The sequence below is a fragment of the Hemicordylus capensis genome, chromosome 2, assembly GCF_027244095.1.
Source record: "Hemicordylus capensis ecotype Gifberg chromosome 2, rHemCap1.1.pri, whole genome shotgun sequence".
Classification (NCBI taxonomy): Eukaryota; Metazoa; Chordata; class Lepidosauria; order Squamata; family Cordylidae; genus Hemicordylus; species Hemicordylus capensis.
In genome coordinates, this window is record NC_069658.1 from 141,868,605 (window position 1) to 141,896,117 (window position 27,513).

General features: G+C 45.0%; 1 protein-coding gene across 8 annotated transcripts in view; it reads right to left on the minus strand.

Moving 5' to 3' along the window:
• The window catches only part of DNAH6 (dynein axonemal heavy chain 6), a 353,767-nt gene that overhangs the window by 208,637 nt on the left and 117,617 nt on the right, over window positions 1-27,513 (minus strand). For 7 of the 8 annotated variants that reach the window (XR_008315406.1, XR_008315407.1, XM_053291992.1 and 4 more), the window contains 9 exons: window positions 27,240-27,353; window positions 24,941-25,066; window positions 24,691-24,846; window positions 21,939-22,100; window positions 11,413-11,550; window positions 11,128-11,295; window positions 9,529-9,677; window positions 5,435-5,542; window positions 4,070-4,625 (listed from right to left, as the gene is read on the minus strand). Coding sequence is in view for 6 of the 8 variants with exons in the window: in XM_053291992.1 (XP_053147967.1) it covers window positions 4,070-4,625; window positions 5,435-5,542; window positions 9,529-9,677; window positions 11,128-11,295; window positions 11,413-11,550; window positions 21,939-22,100; window positions 24,691-24,846; window positions 24,941-25,066; window positions 27,240-27,353 (1,677 nt within the window). In the remaining 2 variants the exon portion in view is untranslated. The remainder of the gene's footprint in view (window positions 1-4,069; window positions 4,626-5,434; window positions 5,543-9,528; window positions 9,678-11,127; window positions 11,296-11,412; window positions 11,551-21,938; window positions 22,101-24,690; window positions 24,847-24,940; window positions 25,067-27,239; window positions 27,354-27,513) is intronic. The other variant, XM_053291993.1, reaches the window with a different exon arrangement.

A 27,513-nucleotide genomic window follows, 5' to 3' on the forward strand; every position in this document is an offset into this window, starting at 1 on the left:
GCAGAAACCCATGTGTAGTGATCAATACATATGCATCTATTCTGCCAGGGGCATAGCAAGGTTGGAATGGGCCCAGAGACAAGATTTTTAAAATGGGCCCCCAGCCCCTGAAAGTCCAGGGCCTCCACACACCCCAGGCCCTTAAGAACTTAAGTCTGATATTTCAAAATAAGTATGCTGCCTGGAAATACATTTCACTGAATACACACACGCACACTTCACAATATACAGTATAGTGATATACATTGAGTACTATATATTTGTGCTTCTTTTAATGCCTAGAACACACTAGAAACACTAATTATTAAAATTGCCCCCTCGCTGCAGATTAGCAAAGGAGACTTTCAATCACGGAGTGTGAGCCTATTATGTTTTCTCAGAATTCTAAACAAATTCAGTAAAGTTTGATTCGAAGAGGTTTTTCACACAAGGCTTTTAAAGCCCTTTAACACACATCTCCTCTGGAATGGAGGTGCTGCATTCACATGTTGGCCAGATTTACCCTGAAGTCCCTGCGAGTTACTGGGGAGCAGTTCACACACAAGAAAAATAAAATAAAATAAAATAAAATAAAATAAAATAAAATCACAACACATGCTTCACAGTTCTCACTCAGACCTTCTGGGTTGCAAAACAACTTGAACATAAGTGCATTTATAAATGAATGAATGAATGAATATAATATTGTTCCAGAAGTTTTTGTAATTTTCTGCCATGAAATAAGCCACTTATAGGCCTTTATAGGCCAGCAAATTTTCCACTCTGTTTTAAATTAAACATTCAGAGACTTCTCAGTCTCCCCCACACACCCCATATCAAAGCCCTATTTCTACCTGGCAAAAGCCCCATTTCTACCTCTGCTGGATGGTCTGGGCAGAGGGTCTTCTGCTGCAGAGAACTCTGCCTGCCTGCCTGCCTCCTTGCTTGCTTGGGGCCTGCCGAATTCAGGCTTCAGGGAGGCCTGCACAGAGGCCTCTCTGTAAGGCCCGCCCACCCGCCGATCAGCTGAGAGGTGGGGAGAGAAGAGCTCTGCAGTTTGCAGGCCAATCCTAGGCCGGAGGGCAAGGCAAGCAGCACGGCAAGTAGCTGAGGGACCCTGGAGCTGGGCAGGTGGGCAATGGGGGAGCAGGCACTGGCATGGCGCCCCCACTCAGTGGTGCCTAGGGCATGTGCCCTGGCTGCCCCCCTAATTACGCCCATGTCTGGCAGTAACCCTTGTATTGGGGTGGTCCCATACAAACTTCTGTTCAATATCGACGGCGTCCTGGGTATCTGATCCTGTTCTGTATCATCTCCCTCCTTGATGTTGAGGCCATGGCTTAAAAAGCCCTTAAAAGTGGCAGTCAATGGCGTGCTCTCACCTGACTCTAGAAGAATCATGATGTCCTTGGCCACCGGTGGATCCAGCGTGACCTTGGTGTCAAGCTCGACATTTTGCTCGATGTCGACAGCAAGTGGAGATCAGTCAAATGATTTCAACGCTGACAAAGCTACTAGATATGTTAATGTTGATAACGGGAGCCTTAGTGTCGACAGAGACTGCTGTGCAGTCGGCGTGGGAGACAGGGAAATTGCTTGATGCCAAGGCTTCGACGCTGGGTTGCCTAAGGGCCGACAATGATCTTTCGATGTCAAGGGCTTCATACACTGCACCTCTGTTGGGGAAGGAGCTGCACTGCTAGACCTCTCCTGCTGCTTCAACGTTTTGTCCTGATGTTTTTTTTGGCAGTGAGGCCTTGGCTGTTGCATGGCACTTTCTCTTTGTTTTGTCCCGTTTGGGACTGGCTTTCCGGGCTGCCGGCTTTATGAAGGTCAATCCTGCCTTTGGTACCGTAGCCAGAGTTCCAGGCACTGAGGGTTTAGACTGCGATTTTGAAGCAGTCCTCAGTACAGACCTCAATGTCGAGGGTGATTGGGGCATAGCATTCTTGGGACTAAGCACACTTTCTAGAAGTGCTACTTTCAGGCGTGCCGCTTGGTTTTTCAGAGTCTGCTTAGAGAATGAAGAGTAAACTAAGCAGGCTAGCATATTATGCTCCTCTCCCAGACACAACAAACAGTGTTCATGGTCGTCAGTTGAGGGGAGTTTGCCCTTGCAATCAACACACCTTTTAAAGATGGTTTCCTCTCTCGGCGTTTTTTCACTCATGTGAAGCTCCTTAGCGGCTTAAGAAATAGAGTAGTCTCCCATATCGTGTCTAGGCAGTAAATTCCACCAAAGTTCAATATTAAATCGTTGCATGTAAAGAATTGTCATTATCCATTCCATAATCTATGCCGTAAATGTATTATACTTATTGCTTTTCCGTAAGGTTATTCAAGCCGTTCCAAGTCTTGCCGTTCAAACCGATAGATATAGAATAGTTTTTTTCTGAGGAGCTTTAGAAATCCGAAGAAGTGATCGCTTTGGCAGTCAGAAAGAAACTGAAAGGACGCCCAACCACCAATATAAGCAGACGCTGAGTATGGCAACAGGCAGAAGAGGGCGTCTTGAGGAGCTATCGAATTTTACCCGAAGTGATCTGTGCAGGCGCAGAGCCCAATGTTTATGACTGCTGTGGGATGACTATCCAGATCCAGCACTTTGAAGTACTATTTGTGCTACTAGAGGCATTTTTATGCTCAGAATCACCTGCTCAACAAATGTGACAGCTATTAATTGAATCCATGTTATGACAAGCAGAGTTTGAAAAACAGACAGGAAACCTCAAGGCTGCATTTTCACCCATCTTTATAATGGGATTTTCTGCAACAAAAAAGGGAAGCTCAGACTGACTTCGTTTTTTGGGAAAGGTCTTTTTGGATGGACTGTCTTTTGTACGGGTCTCCTTGGTGGGTTTGTCCAAATATGCTCTGAATTTCTACAAATTAGTAAAATAGATGGTACCATAATGTCCAGTTTACACGTGCCCAACTTCAGTCAGAATGTTCATGAGGAGAAAGTGAGAGGGGGAAGAAAGTGAGTGGGCAGAGAAGGAAGTGGTGAGTAAACAGCCTCTGCCTTTGTTTCCTTAGCCCTAGAAGCAGCTATGAAGGCCTCTGCCAGTACTGGATGGTGAAACTGAATAATTGAATAAATATATAATGCAATGCGAGTGTCATGTTGCAAAGAGCCAAGAACTCAGACGTGGCTTGTGAATGCGCCTCCCGGGCGGGGGGCAGCTTCGTTAAGGTAAACGGAGCCGGTGCTCCGTGCTGCCCAGCAGCCCCCACGGCGATGAATCGCCTCCGCCACTCACCTGGCCGCTGGCGGAGGCGAGCCCCCACCAGCGGCCAGGTGAGTGGCGGAGGCGATTCCCCGCTGAGGGGGCTGCTGGGCAGCACGGAGCACTGGCTCCATTTACCTTAAAGAAGCCGCCCACCTGCCCCCGCCCCCCAGAGGAGAGTTCATGAGCCGCACCTGCAAGAAATCAAGGACACACACAAAATTTTTTAAATCATATTTCTATTTCACTAAAACATTCTCTCTTTAGTAAGATATTCAAGGATTAATTATTGCCTGCTTTTTGCCCCTAAAACTCATTTGCCTATAGATAGGTTTCTCTGGCCCCCTCTTTCATTATTCTAGTTTCTGTTAAAGACTATAGAGCAAGTTATTTTTCCATATCTGCTAAAGACTGATGACTGGGCAGTAGCTATCAGAATGGATACTGTATAGACAAAATCAAACACAAGTGTATTTTGGCCAGTAAACACTAAACAGTCACATCCATAAATGGAAAAACCTAAATCAGTACAAAATAAAATACACCATGCCCAACTGAATTCCAGTTAAAAGAAGAACTATTTGACAAGAGCAAGGCTTAGTATGGGACCCCTATTATGCTTTACTGTCTCTTCTGGAGGGAACTTAGGAAGCAGAAAACTGACAAAAAATGCCCATTAAACCCACTTATAAACTATAAGGGATAGGGTTAGAGGAACAGTTCAGCTTTCTGAACTGCATGAGACTGGATGGATAAGATGAATATTCTTCTATCTGATTCAGTCCTGAATTAGAGATAGTCACTATGACAAAGTTTGTGAAACCCAGTTAGACATTGAATGTAGTACTGGAAAAATATAGTACCTCAAACAGCATGTGAATTGAAGGTGTGAGTTTGATTCTTTCACTGTTAGCCAAACAAAGCATCTTGTTATCATCCAAAACAGTGTTCAGGTTTTCAATCCATAAAGCATCCACAGGTCCATCACAGATTATCCATTTATGGTCTTCAGAGGTATCAACCACTGCTGCTCGAACGCTAAGGCCCATCAGGCCATCTTTCCACTCCAGAGTTAAATTGTTAACTTCACCGTACAGTTCACCCATGGTAATTGATTTAGGGTTCAGAATAAATGTTTTAACAGGCTGGTAGAAATGGTGCAGCTCACCTGCTGCATGCAAAGCTTCTAGGGTATCTGCCAGAATTTGGTAAACTGTAGTTTTTCCACCTCCTGTTGGTCCAACAAGCATGACGCCATGCCTTACCAACATAGTTTCGTAAAGCTGGATGACTTTATGAACCATGGTAGCTTCAGGCTGTAATCCTTTGGAAACCATGATATCTATTATTGTTGACTCTAGGACTCCATAATTGTGCTCTGGGATTATGACTCCAGGAAAAAGGTCAGATATAATTCCACTAACAAAAACAGAAACAAAAGTTTTGTTTGTACAAAATATTTATCTTCCATCTCCTACACTCAAGGCAGCTTACAGCAATATTTACAACAATAAAACATGAAACATGTTATGTAGCATAGAACTGCAGTAGCAGTTACCACCAGCTCAGTCCCATCAATTCCTGAAAGTCTTCCTATGGAGATGGGTTTTATAACTGCTCCTAATGGCCAGCAGCTTTGTTCACATTCAGTTATTACAATTCTGAAACGAAAACTGATTTATAATAAGGGTATACTCCAGGCAAAGTTCAGTACTTCTAATCTTATCCATTTCTATAGGAAAGTTAAGCAGATGTTTAAATATTTCCTCCTGAAATCAATGAGTCTTAAAAATGCTTAAATTTGGATGACTTGTGTCCTACATATTTAAACACAGTATGGACTCCTGTCACCCAAACAATTTTACCATTATTTTATTAAGCAGAACTGATATATAGATTTGCCTTTGTGCCTGAATCACTAGTCTTAAGAATAAAATGGAATTGTTTTTGCCTAGACAGACAGAAAGCTGTTCAATGAGGACAATACTCTTTTTGCAAAAATGTTCTTTAATGCTTATTGCAGAAATGCTTCCTATAGAAATGTTCCTTAATTGAAATACAATAGACAGGTTAACATAAAAATTCTGTTTTATGTTAATCTTACATGGCATTTTAATTTTGCCCCGTGACTTAAGCTCAGAGTGCAAATAAGTTCAAGTATTCAAATCCTAAGATATGGTTGCATTTTAAATTATTATTAAGCAGAAATCAATTTAATAGCAAAGTACCTGAACAAAAGAGCATCATCTGTAAGAAATTTTGGTAGGTTGGAATCTCGTAATGCTCTTATTAATACAACATCCTCATTCAGATTTGGATTATCTCTCTTTAGTGACCTAAATGTATAGAAAAAAAATCATTTTTAAGCACATCATTATTGATGATGATGATTTAAATTCATTATAGAACAACTGGTATTCTAGGTTTGCAGAGAGCCTCCAGAATAATGATAGAATATTTTATCTGTGTCACCTTAAGTGGTGCAGCGGGGAAATGCTTGTCTAATAAGCAGAAGGTTGCCGGTTCAAATCCTCGCTGGTACTATATTGGGCAGCAGCGATATAGGAAGACTAGCTGACCGGGCACAGAGCATCTGCACCCCTAGTTCTCCCTTCCCACCTGCCGGCCTGCCAGCCGCCTCCGGCCGGCCTGCTACTACCTTGTCCCACCAGCTGGCTTGTAAGGCTGGCGGGGCTTTGCCTGCCACCCACCTGCCACCTCAAACTCCTTGCCGCTTCCCGAAGCGGCCAACTGCCAGCTGCCCCCAGCTGCCAAACTCCTTGCTGCTTCCCAAAGCGGCCTCTCTGCCTGTTGTTTGCCCACCAGCCGCCTCCTGTCTCAAGCCTGGAACTTCCTCGAGTGGTGCTGCCACTCTCGCGTGAGTTCTGCCACACATCCCCACACATCCCGGACCGGCACGTCTTGGAGAATTAATGATATAGAAGATGCTGAAAGGTATCATCTCACACTGCACAGGAGGAGGCAATGGTAAACCCCTCCTGTATTCTACCAAAAAGAAAATCATAGGGCTCTGTGGGCGGCAGGAGTCAAAATTGAATTGATGGCACACTTTACCTTTACCTTATCTGTAGTTTCCAGTATAGTATTCCTGCACAGCACTGTACAATTTTTTTTAAAAAAAATAATACTTTTATACTACAGTTAACTCCCTGTCTCCCATTAAAAAACTTCTCATGCAAACCATTGTAAGAAATAAGACTAAATGTAAGTCCAATACTGCAAAACAGGAGCACCTGGTAGATTACAATATATAGGTGCCCAGGAGAAGGCAGACACCTCCAGAAAGCAAGTTTCTTCTCTGAAGAAGACAGTCAAAGAAAAGCCTGACCAGAAAGGTAAATGGAGCCTGAAGGTGGTGTTGGGAGACATCTAAATAAGACTAAATGTCCACTAAATGTACATTAGTGTTTTCCCTCTTAAGGGAAAAGCAGTTTCAGGGTGTCCGTTTATATTGGGAAAACACTGTGAGGAGAAAGAGATTCTCTCCATCTCCAGTCCTGATGCAATTTGAGCCAACCAGCCACTGCTTGGAAAAGAAATTAAAAGACTTAGGAGAGCTCATCTTAGGTCTCCAGTATCCTGCAGAGTTTGTTCCTAGGAAGCCTAACCAAACATTTCACTTAAGCTGTATTTGAAAATATAATATTACATAATTTTATTGAGAAGCCAGGGTGTGTCAAGGTTTGGCCAGCTGCCAGGGAAGATCACGAGACAAAGCGGAGCTGCTGAAACTGGATACAGCTTGAGAAGTTCGTCTTGACCGGACTTGGCTGCACTCTGTCGACATAGAGGTTGATGAATGTTGCTTTTCAGCAGTAAGTAGAAGACTGGTGACGTGATCTATAGTGCAAGCCGAGAGCTCCCAGCTGGCAGGATTTCAAGGCTTATCAGCCCTCTGCAAGAGGCGTTTGCTTTGCCTAATAGTCTCCAATTGATCCCTGCATCTTGTGACACGCCACTGTTGTGGCGTCAGCGGGGGTTGGTTGCAAAGCTCCTCTTCAGATTGGTCTTTCACGATTTCTGCTGCCTCAGGTTGTTGTGCCTGCTCTGAATCATTAACCACAGCTGTTTCATGAACACTGACAGCCGGGCTCTGCCCCTCAGACACTCCTGCATCGCCTGGAAAGTTGACAGCTTCCCCTTCCTCCTCGCTGTCTGAGATCGAGGGCGTGACAGGGTGGTGTAGTGGTTAGAGTGCTAGACTAGGACCAGGGAGACCCGAGTTCAAATCCTCATGCAGCCATGATACTAGCTGGGTGACTCTGGGCCAGTCACTTCTCTCTAAACCTAACCTACTTCACAGGGTTGTTGTGAGGAGAAACTTAAGTATGTAGTACACTGCTCTGGGCTCCTTGGAGGAAGAGCGGGATATAAAATGTTAAATAAATAAATAAATAAATAAATAAATAAAATATGGTTAGAAAATATATGATTAATGCAGACTTTCTTAGCCCTGAATGAATTCCATACATTTGCTGACTTCAGGTTCATATCAACACATTTACAGAATTGTAGAGCTGACAGGGGCCTTATAGGTGATCTAGTCCAAACTTCTGCTCAGTGCAGGAAACCCAGAGCCAGAGCAACCCAATGGATCGGCTCCATTGTCAAACAGTTCTTATCAAGTAATATCTTATATATTACTCCTTATGCTCAACTGAAGTAGACTGCCCTCTTAATCTAAGCCCATTAGACCTAACACTACTCTCTGAGGCAGCAGAAAGTCTTACCCTCTTCTGTGTGACAGCCCTTCTGACTTCTCTCTTCCAGTAGTCTCATACAAGGTTTTATAAATCATGTCTATACAAGTCATGATCCATCAAGCCAAACACAACCAACCAGTTGCATATTGTAATCTACCAGGTGCCTCTGTTTTGCAGTTCTGGATAGGCAGCAAAACCAGGAGGTGAACTGAGCCCCTGATGAGTCTCCATATGTATGTCATAGGAACATAGAACATAGGAAGCTGCCATATACTGAGTCAGACCATAGGTCCATCTCACTCAGTATTGTCTACACAGACTGGCAGAGGCTTCTCCAAGGTTGCAGGTAGGAATCTCTCTCAGCCCTATCTTGGAGATGCCAGGGAAGGAACTTGGAGCCTAGATGCTCTTCCCAGATATCCCCCAAGGGGAATATCTTACAGCACTCACACTTCTAGTCTCCCTTTTGTATGCAACCAGGGCAGATCCTGCTTAGCTTAAGGGGACAAGTCATGCTTGCTACCACAAGACCAGCTCCCTTCCCATGTCTTTTGGGATGTGTTCAGCTTGCTGTGCTACATTATGCAGGCCTCTTTTAAATCATACCAGTTATTTAATATACAAATGCACTGATCCAGCAGCTCTGGTGTGCCTGATGGGGCTCCACTGCACACATAGAACTTCATATAACCAGGAGATACCTCATTATTGCAGTATCAAGGAATTATTCAGTTGTGCAGCTAACAGGGCTTTCCTCTAGCCCTGAAGAAAACAGATCTGACTACCCAGAGCTCCATATGCGCACCAGAGCCTTGCAAAGTTTTATAGTTTTCACTTTTCATTTTAGAAAATCTATAATGCATATGCAACAGCTATAATTAAAATGATAACTGTCAGTATTTAGGAAGGGGGAACTGTCTAAATAAACTCTCCACCCTCTCACACTAAATTATAGGTGCAAACATTGCCTCAGAGTTGGGGGAGGAGGAAAGTATATTCACTCCACTCCTTCACCTATCAGTGGGAGCAAAAAGCCTGAGCTCCTCTCTGGGAGTCCACCAGACTAACAAACCCCATCCCTGCTGATCATCTCATCTTCGGCAGCCCCTGCCTTAAATAAAGCCCTACATTTAGGACATTCCTCCCCCCTTCCAGCTTGCTCCTTCTTCCCTGGCCAGGCAAGTGGATTGGTCACCCAATCCCTGGCCTCCAAAGGGGAGTTGTTCTCTACCCCCTTCATTAGCCTCTCTGCACCCATTTGCGGCTGTGGAGCTGATATCTTTGCTATTCCCTCTCCACCATTCTGCTGCCTCTTGGGCTGCACCCGCCCATCCCCCAGCAGCTGTTGCATGCCCCTCTGAGCCCTTCCTGACTTCTGAAAGGTAATTACTGGGGTTGTCCTGGCATCTGGAGCCCCCTGCCTCTCCTGGAATACTGACGTTTGACTGGGTAAACAACCCTATCTCATGGAGGAGGGTAGGAAGTCCCAAAAATAACTCTGGGGTTTCTAAAAAATAGGGGCTAATAAGTAAAAAAGTTGTATTTCCAAGTTAATTAAAGAATATTCATAATGTATCATATCGCGTATGAGTTCTTACCCAGCCATGACTAAGACAGACTTGACAGCTCTCATTCCAAAATCATAGTGGTCCTGTTGAGAGAGCTGCTCACTACAGAGCTTGTACATTTGAGTCATCTTCCTTGCAAGTGTTTTACTAGATTCAAATCCTTCAGAATACAAAATAACCTGAAGTACAAAAAAGGTAGCTCACTGTTCCCATAAAAACACTAGAAAACTTAAATATAACTAGAATACAACATGAATACAATCTGGATGCAAATAAAGCCATATAAAACAAGCAATTGTGGTAACAGCATTCATACTTGTAATGTATTATAAAACAACATTCAGTCTACTTCTGTGTGAAGCATAACTCACACAGGTAAAGTATAAATCACCAGGGAAAAGAAATCTATACTAGATGATGCCACCTATATTATTATTGTTATTGTTGTTATTGTTATTATTATTATTTTGATTTATATACCACCCTTCCAAAAATGGCTCAGGGCAGTTTACACAGAGAAATAATAAATAAATAAGATGGCTCCCTGTCCCCAAAGGGCTCACAGTCTAAAAAGAAACATAAGATAGGCACCAGCAACAGTTATTGGAGGTACTGTGCTGGGGGTGGATAGGGCCAGTTACTCTCCCCCTGCTAAATAAAGAGAATCACCACATTAAAAGGTGCCTCTTTGCCAAGTTATCAAATTCCCACAAGTATTTGCATTAAATATAATTGAGTGTGCTTCTGCTCAATGACAAAAAAGACGCAGAGTTCTAAAGCAAGGATAGAACAAGATGGGGAGACCCAGAGACCTCTATTAGGCAGCACCTTAAATCTGGGTTGTAGAAGACAAACACAAAAGGCAACAGATTATGCTCTTCCCTTTCCAAGCATAATGAAAGGCAAACTAATACAGAACAATCCTTATCTAATAAGGCAAAATAGAACAAAGCCTATTCCAGAAATGCATGCAATTGTTAATAGTGAGTAAAACTGGATGTGAAGCTATCATATTAGGGTTTTGGTAATGGAGTAAAATCATTACACTGCCCATTCTTCTCTACGTTTTTTGAGGTAGCGTTTCCACAGTCCCCATCCTTGGAGTGACTTAAATGATCAATGGGGATGTTTCCTAAAAAAAATGTTATTGTACAGTTTTCACCACAAACTGATTACAAGTCACAAAAAACAAGTTTTTGTTTGTTTTTGCTGAAATCTGCTGATATGCAGCTGAAATCAAGGCTTGAAATTCCTATTTGACTAGGCCCCGAAAACAGGCAGCAGCCATGTTGTCTCTGCTGTGACATCACAGCTGCAGTTTTTCTTTTGAGGCCTGGTCATTCTGAATATGGAGAGTGACGTTTCCTGCAGTAATCTGACCAAATACAATCATGATTTTGAAAAATCCACAAGGTAGAGTGGTGCATAGTACCACTGTGAAAGAATACAACAAAAAGTGTGCACACACAAAGGGGAAAGAATAGTAATAGACATTTTAGAAAGAAATATTCAACTTTTTTTCCTGCTCTGCAACTCTCCTTAAAGGTACTCTTGCAGTACATTACTCTCAGAGGCTAATGCTGCTCTCTAACATCTTCTGTATATGTAGCATATGTATTAAAAAGGTACCTCCGCAATCAAAGCATAGTTTGGAACCATCATTGAAAATGGCCTGAAGAGAGCTTTTAGATTATCGGGTAATTCTGTTCGTCCAGCATAGCCTGGATTCATTGTAATAAAGGCTGCACATGTCATAACCAATTTTATTTCACGTCCCTCAAACATAAATCGAGAGAACTGTTTAGGGGATAAATTAAGAAAAAGATGAAATTTGTAAATGTTCAATGATTTAATGAAAGAATCATCAAGGAATTAAGAATATGAGCATCTGTCACCCAAAAGCACAGCTACTACCTTTGCGGCTTTAGCATTCCTAATAGTAATCAACTGTTGGGCAATTACAGACAGAACTTCAATATCAATTCGATTAAATTCATCAAAGCAGCACCATGCTCCAGATTGTGCCAAGCCACTGAAGAAACGACCCATCATCTGAAACAACATTGGCATATATCTTAGTAAGCCTTGTATCTCTGATTACAGTAGGTTCAGGCAATACATTTTAAAGTACTAGCATAAAAGGGATACAGGTATATCACCCACATGATGCATGCCCTCAGTTCTATCCCTATGGTAGTGAGATCTCAAACACATCCTAAAAATGTTCTGCTCTAAAACTGACATCATCATCACCATCACCATCATCATCATAAACAGCTTTAGTTAGCCACTCCATAACAAATAGTAACAAATATTATTACTGCAAAGGTATTTTGAGATGCACAATATGTTAAACATAAAAATAATCATGATCATTTAAAAAAAAACAAACCCACTTTACTGTAATATACTGTATCTGACTATAGCAACAATCAGTGGGACAAACCCACCTTTCTTAATTCTGAAGGTAAAGCCCTCAGTTAACAAAATCCCACTAATATTCTAACCTTATATAATTCCAAAGCGAAGTTTGTCTCAATAACCTCCTGGTTATTGATGGTAAAGGCAATATATGTGAAAATAAATCACTCATGAGATATCCAGCATTGAATAAAAATAATTTATTATTTGCCAAGGCTAACTTTTACTTTCAACTCCCTAATGCAACTACTTACAGATTCTGGTGTAACTCAGATCTTATAATTTTGAATTTGGTTTATCCTGCTTAAAATGAGAGGCCATCAATTACTCCCCTCAATTACTCCTGATCAGATTCCCCTTTTCTAATACACCTTCCCCAGTGGATTCATATACAAAAACAGGTTGCTCACCTGTAACAGATGATCTGGAGGTGATCCGTTGCATTCATAAAGAATGGGTTCTGCGCCTGCGCAGGGACCTCGCGGATCGATTGACTAGCTCCTCGTGACGCCTCCAACTGCCCTGCACGTGATCGTGCTCATATTAAACTAGGCAGTTGGGGCGTGTCTTCCTCAGTTTCTTTTAGACCGCCGTTGCATCTAAACCTCGGATTTGATTGCTCCTCGGATACTTTGATTGTTTTTACGGAATACTACTGGAACAGAATTGGCACAATGCTTGGCTTGACTTTGGACTGCTCAAGGACTACGTTTTTGGATTTCCCTATTGAACAGAAACACTGAGACAGTATTTATTGCCGTGAGGTGCTTTGGCACCATGGCGTCTAAAGCGGCTATTAAGACCACATTCAAGCACTGTACTAACTGTAGGGCAAAGTTGCCTACTACGGATACCCATGAGACATGCCTGCTTTGTCTGGGTGAGCAGCATAACCCGGCGAATTGCAAGATCTGTTGTTCTTTCTCCAAGCAAACTCTGAAGAATTGAGCGTTAAGGTTGCGAGCGGCGCTTTATGAAGATGCACTTCGGCCCCTGACACCGAGGCCTTCGATGGCGGGTCCCTCGACATCGAGGTCGGTGCCAAGTGTTATGATGTCGTCGGCTACGGAACCTCCCGTTGTGGACTCTGCCTTTTCGCAGTCTAAAGCCACCACGGAGCAGAGTTTAAGTGACCTGAAACTGTGAAGAAGAAACGCCACAAGCACAAGAAGGCGCGTTACTCCTCCACGGATGAGGAGGGCAGTTCCTCACCACCGAGGAAGAAGTCCAAGAAATCTCGTGGTCGTAGTAAGACCCCTTCACCGACGGGCTTACAGGCCGAGGCGGAGGACTGGGATACTACTCTGAAAGTGACTCCGTCACCATGGGTACTGCAGAGCTCCCCTTCGTCGGAGGGCTCGACTTCGGCATCGAGATCGGCATCAAGATCGGAGTCGAGATCGGCGTCTAGATCGGCATTGAGGTTGGAGTCGAGATCGGAAGACTTTTCGACATTGACGGGTCGGCAGCACTCGGGATCGAGGGAACAGTTATTGTCGACGTCAACTTCGACTTGTCTGACATCGAGGGACCCCATGCTCTCAGCATCGACAGCGTTCGCTTCGGTACCGGGGGTGCCTGAGTTGCCAGCGTCGGCGACTGGGAGTGCAATGGCTGAGGCAGTTGCACAAGGGGTTGCCTCGACACCGAGTGGACTCCAGTCTGTGGTCCGGCACCGAGTGGCAGCTGATTTAGCTCCAGCGCGGACCCCTATTCAATCCCCGGCAACATCCAGGGAGTCTTATCGACCAGAGGACTACATGGACTTTGGTGAAACGGTGATGGAAGAGCAGCCTGTTTCGCCAAGGGCTAAGACTTCGTTGATGGCCCTATTGGACTCTAGTGAAGGCACACCATCAGGCTCAACCTTTCATGGTTTTGCTGTGGATCAGCTGTCCGTGACAGAGGTGCCTAAGACTCCATCTGTGTCTCCCGTGCGAGCATCGTTGCGCCCACATGAGACCACTCGACTTATTTCGGCAGCCACGAGCCCTATTCAGCAGCTGATGTCACCTTTGGTGGAGCAGAGGAATTTGCTGAGACCAGTGCCTGTTCTGGCACGTTCAACAGATGCATCTACAGCCACGGCGCTGGAGGTGAGCTGTATTACGCATACTTGTGGCTTCAGACACAACCCTGAAGTGATTTTTCCACCAGACTATGCTGAGTATAAGATTTGGAAGGCACAGCAGACACTCTGTCGTGCAGGTCCAGAGCTACAACGACAGCGTCCAACAGATTCACGGTTACCGCCAGTGGAACCTGGTTTGCCAAGACATATAGAGACAATGCAAGGGGTGTTATCGGTGGAACCTGCTGACCTTGCTCTGAGTGGTGGAGGTGTTTCAACTCATGACACTTTAAGCAGTAGGAATAGTGACTCGGACACCTCGTACTTGTCAGATATTGATGGGAGTAATTTGCGTGAGCCTAGAGAGCCGGACCCACCGGAGGAGGTTGCTCCAAAAACCTCAATCTCTCCCTCGGAGGAGCTCAAGGCCTACCACGCTCAAGTTCAGGTGATGGCGGAGGCTTTGGGCCTTGAGATAAAGTTACCAGTGTTGGATCTAAAGGATCCTGTGTATAATATGATGGCAAAGGCTAAAATGACCCATCCTGTATCACTTCCAATGATTCCGGCAATTTCAAAGGCAGCACAGTCTGCATGGGAAATTCTGAGGACTTCTACGGCCACTTCTAGAAAATTGGAGAGTTTATATAGTGTGCAAGAGGACGATAACACTTACCTGATAAGGCACCCGGATCCGAACTCCTTAGTGGTGGAATGTGCATCCTCGAAGGGCGGTCAGCGGCATACTACCCCCGCAGATAAGGAAGGCAGAAAACTTGATGTCTTGGGGCGGAGGGTATATTCCACTTCAAGCTTAGCAGTCAAAATTGCAAATTATGCGGCTTGTATGACGCGCTATGCCCACCATCTATGGGACACTTTTTTCCAGGACTCGTCCTCGATGTTCCCTACTGACTTACAGAAGGCGCTGGCGCAGACCTATGAGAAGTCAACTGTGGTCACCAGGCAGTTGCTGAGTACGTACAAACATCTGGCAGAGACGGAGTCGCGGGCTATGGCCACGGCTATAACTTTAAGGTGCCATGCTTGGCTTAGAACGACTAACTTGCAGCCTGAGATGAAGGACAAGATTGAACATTTACCCTTTAGCAATAGCAATAGCACTTACATTTATATACCGCTCTATAGCCGGAGCTCTCTAAGCGGTTTACAATGATTTAGCATATTGCCCCCAACATTCTGGGTACTCATTTTACCGACCTCAGAAGGATGGAAGGCTGAGTCAACCTTGAGCCCCTGGTCAGGATTGAACTTGTAACCTTCTGGTTACAGGGCAGCAGTTTTACCACTGCGCCACCAGGGGCTCATCGTCCTCGATGTCCTCCTCGATGTCCTCCCTCGTCCTCCCTTTGATGGGAAAGGGCTATTTGCAGAGTCAACGGATGACCCGATGGAATCGTGGAAGAAGATGAAGTTCACAGCTAAAACGTTCATGGCATCAACATCTTCAACTAGTCAGCAGTCACGTAGTCGATCCTATGGGAGACAGCAGTCTAGGTATCTGGTTAGACAGGACAGGAGAGACTACAAGAGACAGAACAGACCCTTTCAGAAGAACAGGCCCTATTACCAGAAGTCCAAGGGCCAGAGGACTGCTAAGGACCAATCAAAACAGTCTCTTTGAAGTGCAAGTCCATCCACCGCAGACGCACTTAGCGGCACCAAGATCAGTACCCGAGGCTCCCAACACCAGTCTCGTGTTAGCCAATGTATCCATCAAATTGGCACGCCATGCCAACGTGTGGCACAACATAACATCAGATCAGTGGGTACTGAATATTATAAACTATGGCTACGTGATAGAGTTCAAAGCTTTGCCATCCTTTCAGGGTGTGAGGTTCACCAAGTCAACTCAGGTGCTTCAGGAGAAAGTGAAGGTGTTGCTGGAGAAACAGGCTATAGTGCAGGTGCCGTGGATGGACAGACTGAGGGGTTTTTACTCCAAGTACTTTCAAATTCCCAAAAAGGATGGTGGAGTAAGAACGATAATGGATTTAAGAGAGCTGAACTGTTATGTGGAAACAAGGAAGTTCAGGATGATCACTTTGCAGGGGATTCTCCACCTCTTAATGGAAGAGGAATGGGCGATCACCCTGGATCTGAAAGACGCCTATTTTCATGTGGGGATCCACGACAGACACCACAAGTACCTTCGCTTCACAGTGGGCGATATAGCGTACCAGTACACGGCTTTGCCATTCGGGCTCTCAACTGCCCCGCGTGTATTTACAAAAGTGATGGCGGCTGTTGTGGCATTCTTAAGAACAAGGGGTGTGGTAATATACCCGTATTTAGAAGACTGGCTGGTGGTGAGCAGAGACAGAGAAGGGTTACTTTCGCAGCTGCTTCACACGTTGGGAATCAATGTGAATTGGAAGAAGTCCAAATTGGACCCGCAAAGGCAAGTGGACTTCATAGGCTCAGTACTAAATTTTGCAGACAAAAAAGCTTATCTGCCAGAGTCGAGATACCTGCAGATCAGGGACCTGATACTTCTGTTCGAAAAATCACCGCGTCAGCCTGCGGAGACCATTCAGAGACTCCTCGGACTAATGGCGTCCTGCAATTCTACTGTAAATTTCACCCGTCTGAACATGCGTGTCCTTCAGTTGTGGTACCTGCGCAATTTCCACCCAAATGTGGACAACCAGAAAAAGTTGTTGCTCATCCCGGACTATGCATTGGAATCACTGCGATGGTGGGTCCAGCGCAACAATCTTCTGTCAGGAGTGATGTTCCTGCCCAGGACTCCGTCCTATTGGGTGACAACGGATGCCTCCCTGTGGGGTTGGGGGGCCCATTGTGGAAGTTGTCAGGTCCAGGGCCAGTGGCCTCCAGAACAGAGACTGAAACACATAAATTATCTGGAACTTCTGGCGGTGTTTTTGGCACTGAGGGCTTTCAGTCCCCAGTTGCAAGGGGAGATTGTGCAGGTGAACCTCGACAATACAACCGCCATAGCGTACCTGAACAAACAAGGGGGGACGCTGTCCCGGTCCCTGTGTCGTCTCAGCCAGCGCCTCTGGGCATGGTGTATTGCGCACTCCATATTCCCCATGGCATTGCATATCAAAGAGGAGGACAATGTCCAGGCAGACAGGCTGAGCAGATATTTTCAGCTGAACCAGCAACACGAGTGGGAGCTGAACGAGTGCTACCTTCAACCGGTGTTCAAGAAGTGGGGCAAACCAGAAATAATTTGTTTGCCACTGCTGTGAGCAAAAGGTGTCGGAGCTATTGCTCTCGTGCAGGGCTTGGCAAGGACTCACTGGGAGATGCATTCCAGCATCTCTGGACGGGAGGTCCATATTATCTCTTCCCCCCTCAACCGCTGATCTCCAGAGTGTTGTCACAGATGCTCCGAGATGGGACACGGGGGATTCTGGTGGCGCCATGGTGGCCCAGACAGCCATGGTCTGCGCTCCTCCTGAAACTATCTCGAGGCCAGTACCATAAGTTTCCAGATTACCCAGACTTGTTGAGCCGGGAATGGGGGATGGTATTACACCCTCAACTGCACACGCTGAGGCTGACGGCGTGGCGCATAGGTTGATGAAACGAATCCTGCTTAATAGTAGGAAGCTTTCGACCAGGCGCAATTACACAAGTAAATGGCTTAGATTCCGTATCTATGCCAGGAGGAAGGGCATCTTCCCTAGGAGTGCGACAATTAAGCAGATACTGCTGTATATGACGACCTTGAAGATGACGGGGTTGGCTAACTCGTCTCTCCGTGTGCATCTGGCAGCTATATCGGCAGAACATAGAGGTTGGGATGGAACTACTGTGTTCTCGCATCCCGATAGTAAGAAATTCCTTAAGGGAGTGAATAACCTATACCCACCAGTTAGGCGTCCAGTACAGCAATGGGATTTGACGTTAGTTCTAAATGCATTAACTGAAGCGCCGTTTGAGCCCCTCGGGGCTGCAGCGTTGAGAATACTGACATTGAAGACAGTGTTCTTGGTGGCTGTGACGTCAGCACGAAGGGTGAGCGAGTTGGCTGCGATGCGGGCTGACCGTCCCTACACCCAGTTTTATCCACAGAAGGTAGTGCTTCGCCTGGATCCTAGGTTCAGGCCCAAAACAGTCACAGATTTTCATATAAATGAGGATATTGTGCTGCCAGCATTCTTCCAGGGCCCGCAAACGCAATTGGAAGTAAGGATGCATGCTCTAGATGTACGAAGGGCTCTATTACACTATATGAGGGCTACTGGATCCATGCGGAAAACTAACAAATTGTTTGTGCTTTATCATGGGAAAGCAAGAGGCTCGTCGGTGACGCAGCAGCGGCTTTCTCAATGGATTGTACAAGCTATAAGGCTGGCGTAAAGTGCTCAAGGGGTGACACCACCGAGTTCAATTAAAGCCCACTCAACAAGAGCTTATGCTGCGTCGGCCGCAAATATGGCTGGAGTACCGATGCCAGAGATCCGTAGGGTGGCCACGTGGTCGTCAGGACATCCATTTGTGACGCATTATGTTCTGGACATTCGACAGTCGAGAGATGCTGAGTTTGGCCGGAGTGTCTTAAAGAGAGTACTGCCTTGATATCCCACCTCCATGGGCGGGGAGCTGGCTAATTACCCATTCTTTATGAATGCAACGGATCACTATCCAGATAAACAGGTTGCTCACCTGTAACAGATGATCTGGAGGTGATCCGTTGTATTCATAATACCCACCCAGCCTCCCCACGTCATCAAGACAATAGGATTGTGGAACTGGAAAGGATCGTCAGTGTGAACAACGATAACTGGCGGTCTACAGAAACTGAGGAAGACACGCCCCAACTGCCTAGTTTAATATGAGCACGATCACGTGCAGGGCAGTTGGAGGCGTCGCGAGCAGCTAGTCAATCGATCCGCGAGGTCCCGCGAGGTCTGCGCAGGCGCAGAACCCATTCTTTATGAATGCAATGGATCACTATCCGGATCACTATCCAGATCCACAGATAGGACAAATTTACACATAATGTGAAACATGAAGTTGACAAACCCACACTTTCAATTTCAAACCATGAATCATGTTCGGCAGCCTCCGATTGCAGGCCAGAGTGGCCCCTGCTCTTGGCTGCAGAGGCCGTATCCCGACAATCTCCATAGCCAGACTGTAGGCAAAGCATCAGCACATCAGCAGAGCGGCTGCAATTGGCCACTCTGCTGATGTGATGAATGGGACTTGCCGAGCACCATCGTGCCTTTTCAGAACAATCCACCCACCCTCAGCATGGAAAGGGTATTTAAATGCCATGCCAGCATTGCTTCTGATAGCTATTTCACCTCCCGCCTCCTAAGAGTCCTGCAACAAAACTGTCTCACACAAGCATGATTGGGGGGGGGGTGTCATGGGGGCACTATTTCCCTATTACTTAGGGAAAGAAAGGGAAGGGAACATGATGACTTCCTAGGAGGGGATATGTATATGAGGGAGGGCAAAGGATCCTGGGGGGGGTCTGCCCTGCTATGACCTAGGATGTTCTTTCAAAGGCCAGCAAAGCAGTTCATGCAGACCAAACAACACTTCTGCTCTATTGACAGCTTGCTGCCTGCGGACTAGCACTCTCATGAGAGGGCCAGTGGACTGGGGAAGACCACTGGGACAAGCACCCTAGGTCTTCTGTCAGACGGCAGGCTCATGAGTTGAGCAAACCCAGCAAAGGGGGCCCTACGCTCTCTGGTAAAAGATAGAACTTTTGCACTGCAATTCCCCTTCTCCCCTGGAAAGCCTTGCATGGACCCAAAGGAGATTGTGACACTCCATGTGTCAGAGCCTAGCCATGTGTGCAGACAGGGAGAATAACTGGTGCAGGCACAAATCTTTACTCCCTTTCAAAATTCCTGGGTGCAGGCTGTCATTGCGCCATATGCAGATCTGCCACCATGGGAAATTGCGGGAGAGGGGAGCCCTGATTTCCAGTGTCTCTTGTGAGAGAGCTGTACATGGGATATGGAGTTGTTTAGTCATCACACATTGTTAGAGATTCTGCACGATACCCTGGTCCCCACAGATGGTTCTTCTCAATTTGTGAGGGGTTGTCTTCATGGCCTTACACTCTCATGAGTGAGTGGTCCACTCGGGATCAGCATCCATCATTACCACACATGTCGAATCACTACTAAAGCACTGCTGATTCTGCTGCCAGCCCTTCTCATGAGTAAGGCTAGCGAGCACCAGCGTTCCCAAAGGGGAAGGGGCTGGGGCCCCTTCCCCAACTTTGTGTGTGTGGGGTGGGGAGGGGGGGAATAGAAATTGGCTGTCCAAGAATCCAAGGTTGGAGCTTCCTTTTAAACCCAACCCCAGGAACACCTCCCCCCTCACCCAGCAAATGTTCCTATCCCAGGACTGTAATAGGGTGCCCTGCTTGTGTTGCCACCTGGAGTGTTTGTGCTTGTGAACATACATCATTGTTGCTTTACTCTTGTGGAGCAAAGCACTTACTTCCCATCCTGTCATCCCATCCATCCCCTTTCCCTTCTGCTTGCCAGGAGAGGGAGAGCAAGGGACAGATTCGGGAGAGGGAATGCCCCTGTATGACTTTGCCACTTGACAGGCTTACAAGCTTGGGATGTGATGTGGCAGGATCCCTGTTGCTGGGAAACTGCATTGCTGCATTGGAGACAGGAGGGGCAGGCCTGGTGCTGAGAGAGGTAGCCAATGAGAAGCACCACAGGCATGGAGTGGGCAGGATCCTGGGCAGGTCTATGCTGCCATCTCTATGATTGCAGTTTCAAAAAAACACTTGGAACCACAGTTATGGCAACATCCGCGTTTGGAAATAACACTTCAGTGGCCAAACCTCAAGTATTGGCCAAGAACCTTACTACAAACTGAAGATTCAAACTGGAGATGGGCGAGGCAAACCACAGGCTGATTTGGGCTTGAAACCGCTTTTGCACAAATCTGGACATAATGGAGTTCCAACCTCTGCCTTGTTTAATTCTGGTTTCGTGTTATGTCCGAATTCAGCCATACTTTCCTTCTGGCTTAGTTTAATGCACCAATCCTTGCCTATGTTGGAAGTCTTGTTTTCAACCAGGCCCTTCATTCATAGAGATTATTAGACCTGGAAGTTCTTCAGTTACTGTTGCTTTTTCTCTGGTGACATGCTCAGGCAATATACAGAAGCTGCTAAGCTCTCTTTGGAAGCATCTACTAAAGCTGTCACAAAGAATCCTCTCCCAGCTTTTCTTCCTTTTCCCCTTATTTCAATTTCAGCTCTCCCTTTTTCTCACTTTCCTTTCACCTAATCTCTTAATTGCTCTACTTTAGTTACTTCTAACCTTTTCATTAGCCAGCTTCCAACTTCCAACTCTTCTTAGGCAAAGCCTCTTTCCTTAGACCAAGAGCAACCATGTCTACAACCACACCCCTTAGCAACCACAAGCATTCTTCCCTTCTGCAACCATCATAAGACTGCAGCAAACAAACAGAACAACAAATTATATGTCCAGTTCTACACAGGAAGCTAACAAAGAATTACTCCAAAAGCCCAAATGACAATCATCACTCACTCTCAGTTCCCTAGCTCTGAGAGATGGGGAACACCATGAAAATGAGTAGTACTGACTATCTAGACTACAATGAATACTCATATGGATTACAGAGCTATGACTAGTACTTACTATCTTGCCAATGGTCACTGAAAGCCACATGTGCCTTAAATTTGCCTACTACTTTTCTGAACACAATTTCTCTTCTGGTTTGCTTTTTCACAAACCCACTGCCCCACATACTGTCTCTGAGAATGACATCCAATGACAAATTATGCATTGTGTGAAAAAGTACCTGCTTGTTTCTGATTTAATCATGGTTTTCAGAAACCATACATTGCAAGTCCCTATTCAGAACCATGAAAACAAAATGCTACATAATAGTAATTGTTCACATGCACGCATTACATACACATACTTGGGCTTCATACCTTGTAATCCAAGCCATCTGAACAATTGAACACAACACATTGGATGGCAAGTGCTTTTGCGAGGTCTTTGGTAGTCTCTGTTTTGCCAGTACCAGCAGGTCCAGCTGGGGCTCCACCTAGGTCAAGTTGCAATGCTCCCATAAGGCAGAGGTAGCAACGATCCTGATGAGAGTCAAGGTGCAGATAAGAATCTATGCATGGGTACTGAATACCAGTAAGGAAGATGCTAACATTTTAATAGTACAATTGTGCTGTAGTGTGATCTTATAGAATTATGCTGGCTTGCATCCACCAAGAAAGTGAAGAAATACTACATATAATCTCAAACTGAAGGCATCCAGATATCAGCAGCAAAAAAATACAACAATATAGACTGTTACATACTCCCAATGGCAAAAAAACACTCCCAAAAGAACAATAGTACAAACACTGGTAATATTAACAAACTGATATGAAGCTGCTGGTTCCAGTTTGCTGAAAGTCCATCCTCCAACATGAAGAGGTAATCCCCTCTGCGCAGACCTTGGAAAATCTGGAAACTTTGCACTGGAATCTTGAAGCTTGAATGAAGACTTGAAACTTAAAAAACTTGACAGACTCCCTATGATAGTCTGTTTCACATACATCTTCATCAGAAGTTCCTAATGTCTTATTTGAGGAAAAGCCTATATTATATATTACTAGTGTTTTCAGGCCTGTTGAAATAACGGGCGCTAGCAACTCCCCCCCCCGACTTGCCTCCGCGTCCGGCCCCGCAACCACCAACTGTCGCCGCCGCTGGCAGCCTCCATGCCGCAGCCGGTCTCCCCGGCCGGGCAAGGGCCCCACGTTCCCCCCCCGCCTGGTTCCGGCGCCGCCGCCAGGCCTCGGCAGTGGCTCCGCCGCCACCTTGGCCTGCTTCCCCCGCCGCCTCTTTCCCCCACCCGGCTTCGGCGGTGCGGCCAGGCCTCAGCCATGGCTCCGCCACCGCCTCGGCCGCGCCGCATCCTCTGGCCGAGGTGGTGGCTTTGCCGCCGCCTCGGCCAGTTTCCCCCGCCGCCGCTTACCCGGCTTCTTCGGGGCGGCCGCTTCTGGCCACCCAACATGGCCACCGGGTGCTGGCGGTTGTGTCTCCCTCAGTCAGTTCTGGGCATGCGCTCCGCGCATGCCCAGAACAGCCGAGGGAGGCACGGACACACGCCTTGGTGTCCACGGATGGACACCAAGGCTTTTATTAGAGAGGATATTATAATCCTATATTATTAGGATTATAGCATGTTTCTGCAGGCACTTTCGTGCTGACACCCTCTCCCGCCCTTAAAGTACTACCCCTGCTGGTGCCGAAGACTCTTTGTGCACATCCTTACTTCCATGGTCTCTGGAGAATTGTAAAATGGCATCTTCTAAATACTCTGCCACAGGGCATGTGGGATCACTTGATCCTGTTTCAGTCAAAATGGCCACAGCTTCATTATCACACCTGTGCCATTGGGCCTTTCTGGGCTCTGAAACCTGTTTCTATTGGGCCAGGATGGCAGAGAGTGTTTATAGAGCCCACCTTCAGGGCATACCCAGGCACAGTCTGAGGTGGTGGTGGGTTGGGGGACAGAACTTCCAGAGTGAGGCTACAGCCCTGGTTTCTGACCATTTCCAGTGACATAGGCCTGATTCTGACAGCTCCCAGTGACGTCAGCAAGCACTTGTTTCCAGTGACGTCACCCTAGAAGCCATGCGGGTGTGTTTGTAAACCAAAGCACATGGGTTTTGACAGCTAGAATGTCTTTTATACTACTACTTACCTCATTTAATTCCAATAGGATCCAATTAACCTTGATTAAGCATTTATTAGTTCTAATACTCAGATATCCAGTCCTGGCTCTAATCAGCCAAGAACAAGGATCAAGTAAGTCTGTAGTTGACCACGTAACCGCATATGCTCAGGCTGAACAAACTGAAAGGTTTTCATCAATGTCTGACAAGAAGGAACCATAGCAGCCCCTAGAACAACCACCAAAAATATGGATTCTGTGTGCTTATGAAGACTTCATCTTCAAAGCATGTTGCAAACTGGTCATGAAAGCTTCTAAGGACTTTTTCTCTCCCTTTGAAGATCCAGTTGAAAGAAGTCTTTCACCATTCACACCAGCTCTGCTGGATGTCACTGAGCAGATGTGGTGGTGGTGGTGAAGTAAGATTTATTTACTGCCATTACACCACAGAATAGGCCTTAAAATGGAATGTCCTGTGTTCAGTCATGTTTGTCATGAGATACCCTCCACCAACACTGTCATTCCTCCAGTTTCATCACTCCAAATTCCATGGAGAACAGCATTCACATTATTCAGATATAAATTGGAGAAATTGATATACATATTTGCAGAGAGCTGAAGATGGCATGAAAGAGCTATTGTTGCATGTGATTTTTCATTTATTTCTTTTGTTCCACTATAATCTCTAGTCAAACAGATTTTCTAGTGCTTTAAAAACCTGCAAAAGAAGCCTGAACATAAACAATAGTAAAGCAATGGAAATGAGTGTGCATACCATGAGCAATGATAGCTCTATTGTACCACCTTCAGGTCTCCAGTCCCTCCAGAGCAAACTCAAAGTGCAGGAATTATTCCTACACTACTTTCCTTGCCCATGAGTGCATAGGATAATGTAACATGCTTCTTAAAAAGCAAAACTGTGTCAAGATGATGAACTCTGTTTATCACTTTCTATAGAAAGCTTAAGCTCTCATACATGCATGAAAATGAAAGCGAAGTCTTACCGTGAGTGGGGTTATCACTAATCTTGGACATGCACCCAAGTACTCATAACCATAAGTATACTGGGATAAAGCCATTTTAGCCACACAGTTATCCAAATCAAGGTCCCAATAGTAACGCAGTTGTCTTTGCCAGTCAAAATTGTCAATAGTATCAACCTTTACAAACAATAGGGAATGTTTATTAGATGTTTATTTTAAGCAGTTTTTAAAATTGTAAATGTTTCAAATACTGAAACAAATTTAAATGTACCTCTTGTTCTACAAGTTCAGTAACAATGTCTCTTGCATGCACATCAATGGTTATGAGTGCTGTTATGATATTTCTGTGCAGTTTAGGAAGAATCCCACGGACTAGTGAAGCCAATGCATTTAATCTCTATAAAATGAGAATAAAACAAAATGTTAACAATTTCGCTACTTTTCTCAGCGGAGTACTGTTTTGAAATGAAAAGGATCATATCCGCCACTAATAAGCCTGTGTGTGTGTGTGTGAATATTTTAAATCAGCTTTGTAAGTGATGTGCCCTTTTTGAGGGATTGTTTTAAAAAGAAATGAAATCGGTCACCTACTGAAAAAGTATGGCTCTCACTGTGAACAGGTTCTGTTTGCTCTCAGTAATATAAGGGCACAGCCAAATCTGACTAACTATGTATTGTCATGATGACATCACACTCACTATTATTTATTATTATTATTATTATTATTATTATTATTATTATTATTATTATTATTATTATTATTTTATTTATTTATTTATTTATTTATTTATTTATTTATTTATTTACACAGTCAGGTAAATTTTTACACAGTCAGGTAAAATTAACAGGTGTTATTGACTGGTTTGTTTTTTCCAAATATCGAGTGCTTCCCAAGGACCTGGGATGGCTGAATTTTATTGTCAGTGTTGTTGCTGTTATTATTATAGATATCGTCGCAGAATATAGGCTGCTCCCAGTAAAGTTGCTTTTTGTTGTTGTTGTTATTATATATTTTATCCTAGAAACCCTGGGTATGCACAAAATCTAAAAAATTGCAATATTAAAATATAATAAAAACAATGCATAAATTAAAAACTAAAACAGAACAGAAGCCAGTAAAACCAATATAAAATGCCAGTTGGTGATCATAGCATTTTCTAATGACTTAAAGTGTGGATTAATAGGGCAATCTTAAAACATCTGTGAAAAGCCAGAAGAGAGATGTACAGGTCTCTTCTGGGAGCAATCATAGAGCAGGCCTTGTCCCATGTGCATGGCAGAAGTGCCTCTGCAGGCAGAGCAGAGCTCTCCTGGAAGATCTTGTTGGACAGGCAGGTTCAACTGGCAGATTGTCCTTATTAACAACTTTATTTATAAAGCTGCTCCATAACAAATATTTTCTGAGCAGCTCACAAAACCAAACCAAAAAGGCATCTCTGGCTCAAACAGTTTAGAAATTTAAAAGGTAATAACCATCACCTTGCACTGCATCCAGAAACAGATCAGTGGCCAGCACAACTCCCTAAAGATTGGTGTGACATGGGCATTGCAAATGGCCCCTTCTAATAATTTAGCTACCACATTCTGCACCATATGAAGTTCCTGTGTATGTTTTACAGGCAGCCCAACACAGGCACACTGTAATAATCCAAGCACGACTGACAAAGGTAACAGTGAACAGACCTACTATTTCAGGAATAGTTGCAGCTGGTACACTAACCAAATTTGTGCAAAGGCACTCCTGGCCACAGCAATCACCTAGCAATCCAGGAGCAATGCTGGATCCAGGAGTACCCCCAAGCTGTACAGCTACTCCTTCAAAGGAAGAGCAATCTTATCTAGAACAGATTGGACTCCCTCCCCTTGACCAGCTCTCCTACTGACCACTAGTATAGGTGGCCCGCGTTATCTTCAGGGGTTCCATTCTCATCTAGAACAAAAACGAAACCGTGAATAAGACCTTGAGTGAATAGGAATTGGGGGGTTAGGTTCCTGGAGGTCAAAAAAAAGGTAACACCCCCCAAAAAAAACCTCTTTAAAAGGCAAAAATAAGAGCAATAAAGCAATGCACCATGTTCTCCATGTCTCCAGCTGTCCAGCAATGCTGCCCCCCCCAATTCTGCCACTTTCCCATGAAAAATCACAGGATATTTTTAAGAGCCCCCCCCCCCCCGAATGACTCTGTTAAGCAAATTTGTAGCTAGAACTGTGAATAGGTGAATTTCAACTATTTTTAGATCAGCGGATAATGAGGCTGGGTGTGCCTATGGCCTGAACACGGATACGTGAAACCGTGGGTGCCAGGACCACAGATAACGAGGGCCACCTGTACCTCCATCTTGTATGAATTAAGTCTGTGTGATCTGCAACTGGCTGCAAGCACTCTAGGAAGTGCTCATATTTACTATGTGATACACAAAAGACCAGGAGTATTTTTTGGAAAAAGAGGACTATAACTCTTATAGTGAAAAGGCTTCCTCCAGAACAAAAACGCTTTCAAAAACGCTGGCAAGCATGGCATAGAAGATCTATATCATTTTCTTAAACCCCCAAAAGGTCTGAACACTTACATCAAAGTTTTCATTTTCAAATTCTGCCAAAGCTTCTAAATGATCATGATCGTCTCCTTCCAAGCACTGAGTCAGATCACGACACCACATGAGCTGAGAAACAGTCAATATAACCTGTGCAAAGAAAACAAAGCAAAGCAAACAAAGACATTTTGCATACAATAATGAAAGCAAATGGCAACTAATTTGTTTCTCTCAGTACACAGACACTGGAAAATGCTTCTGTACAGACACACTGAAATGAATGTGAACCACATTGAACTTTCAGGCAGCT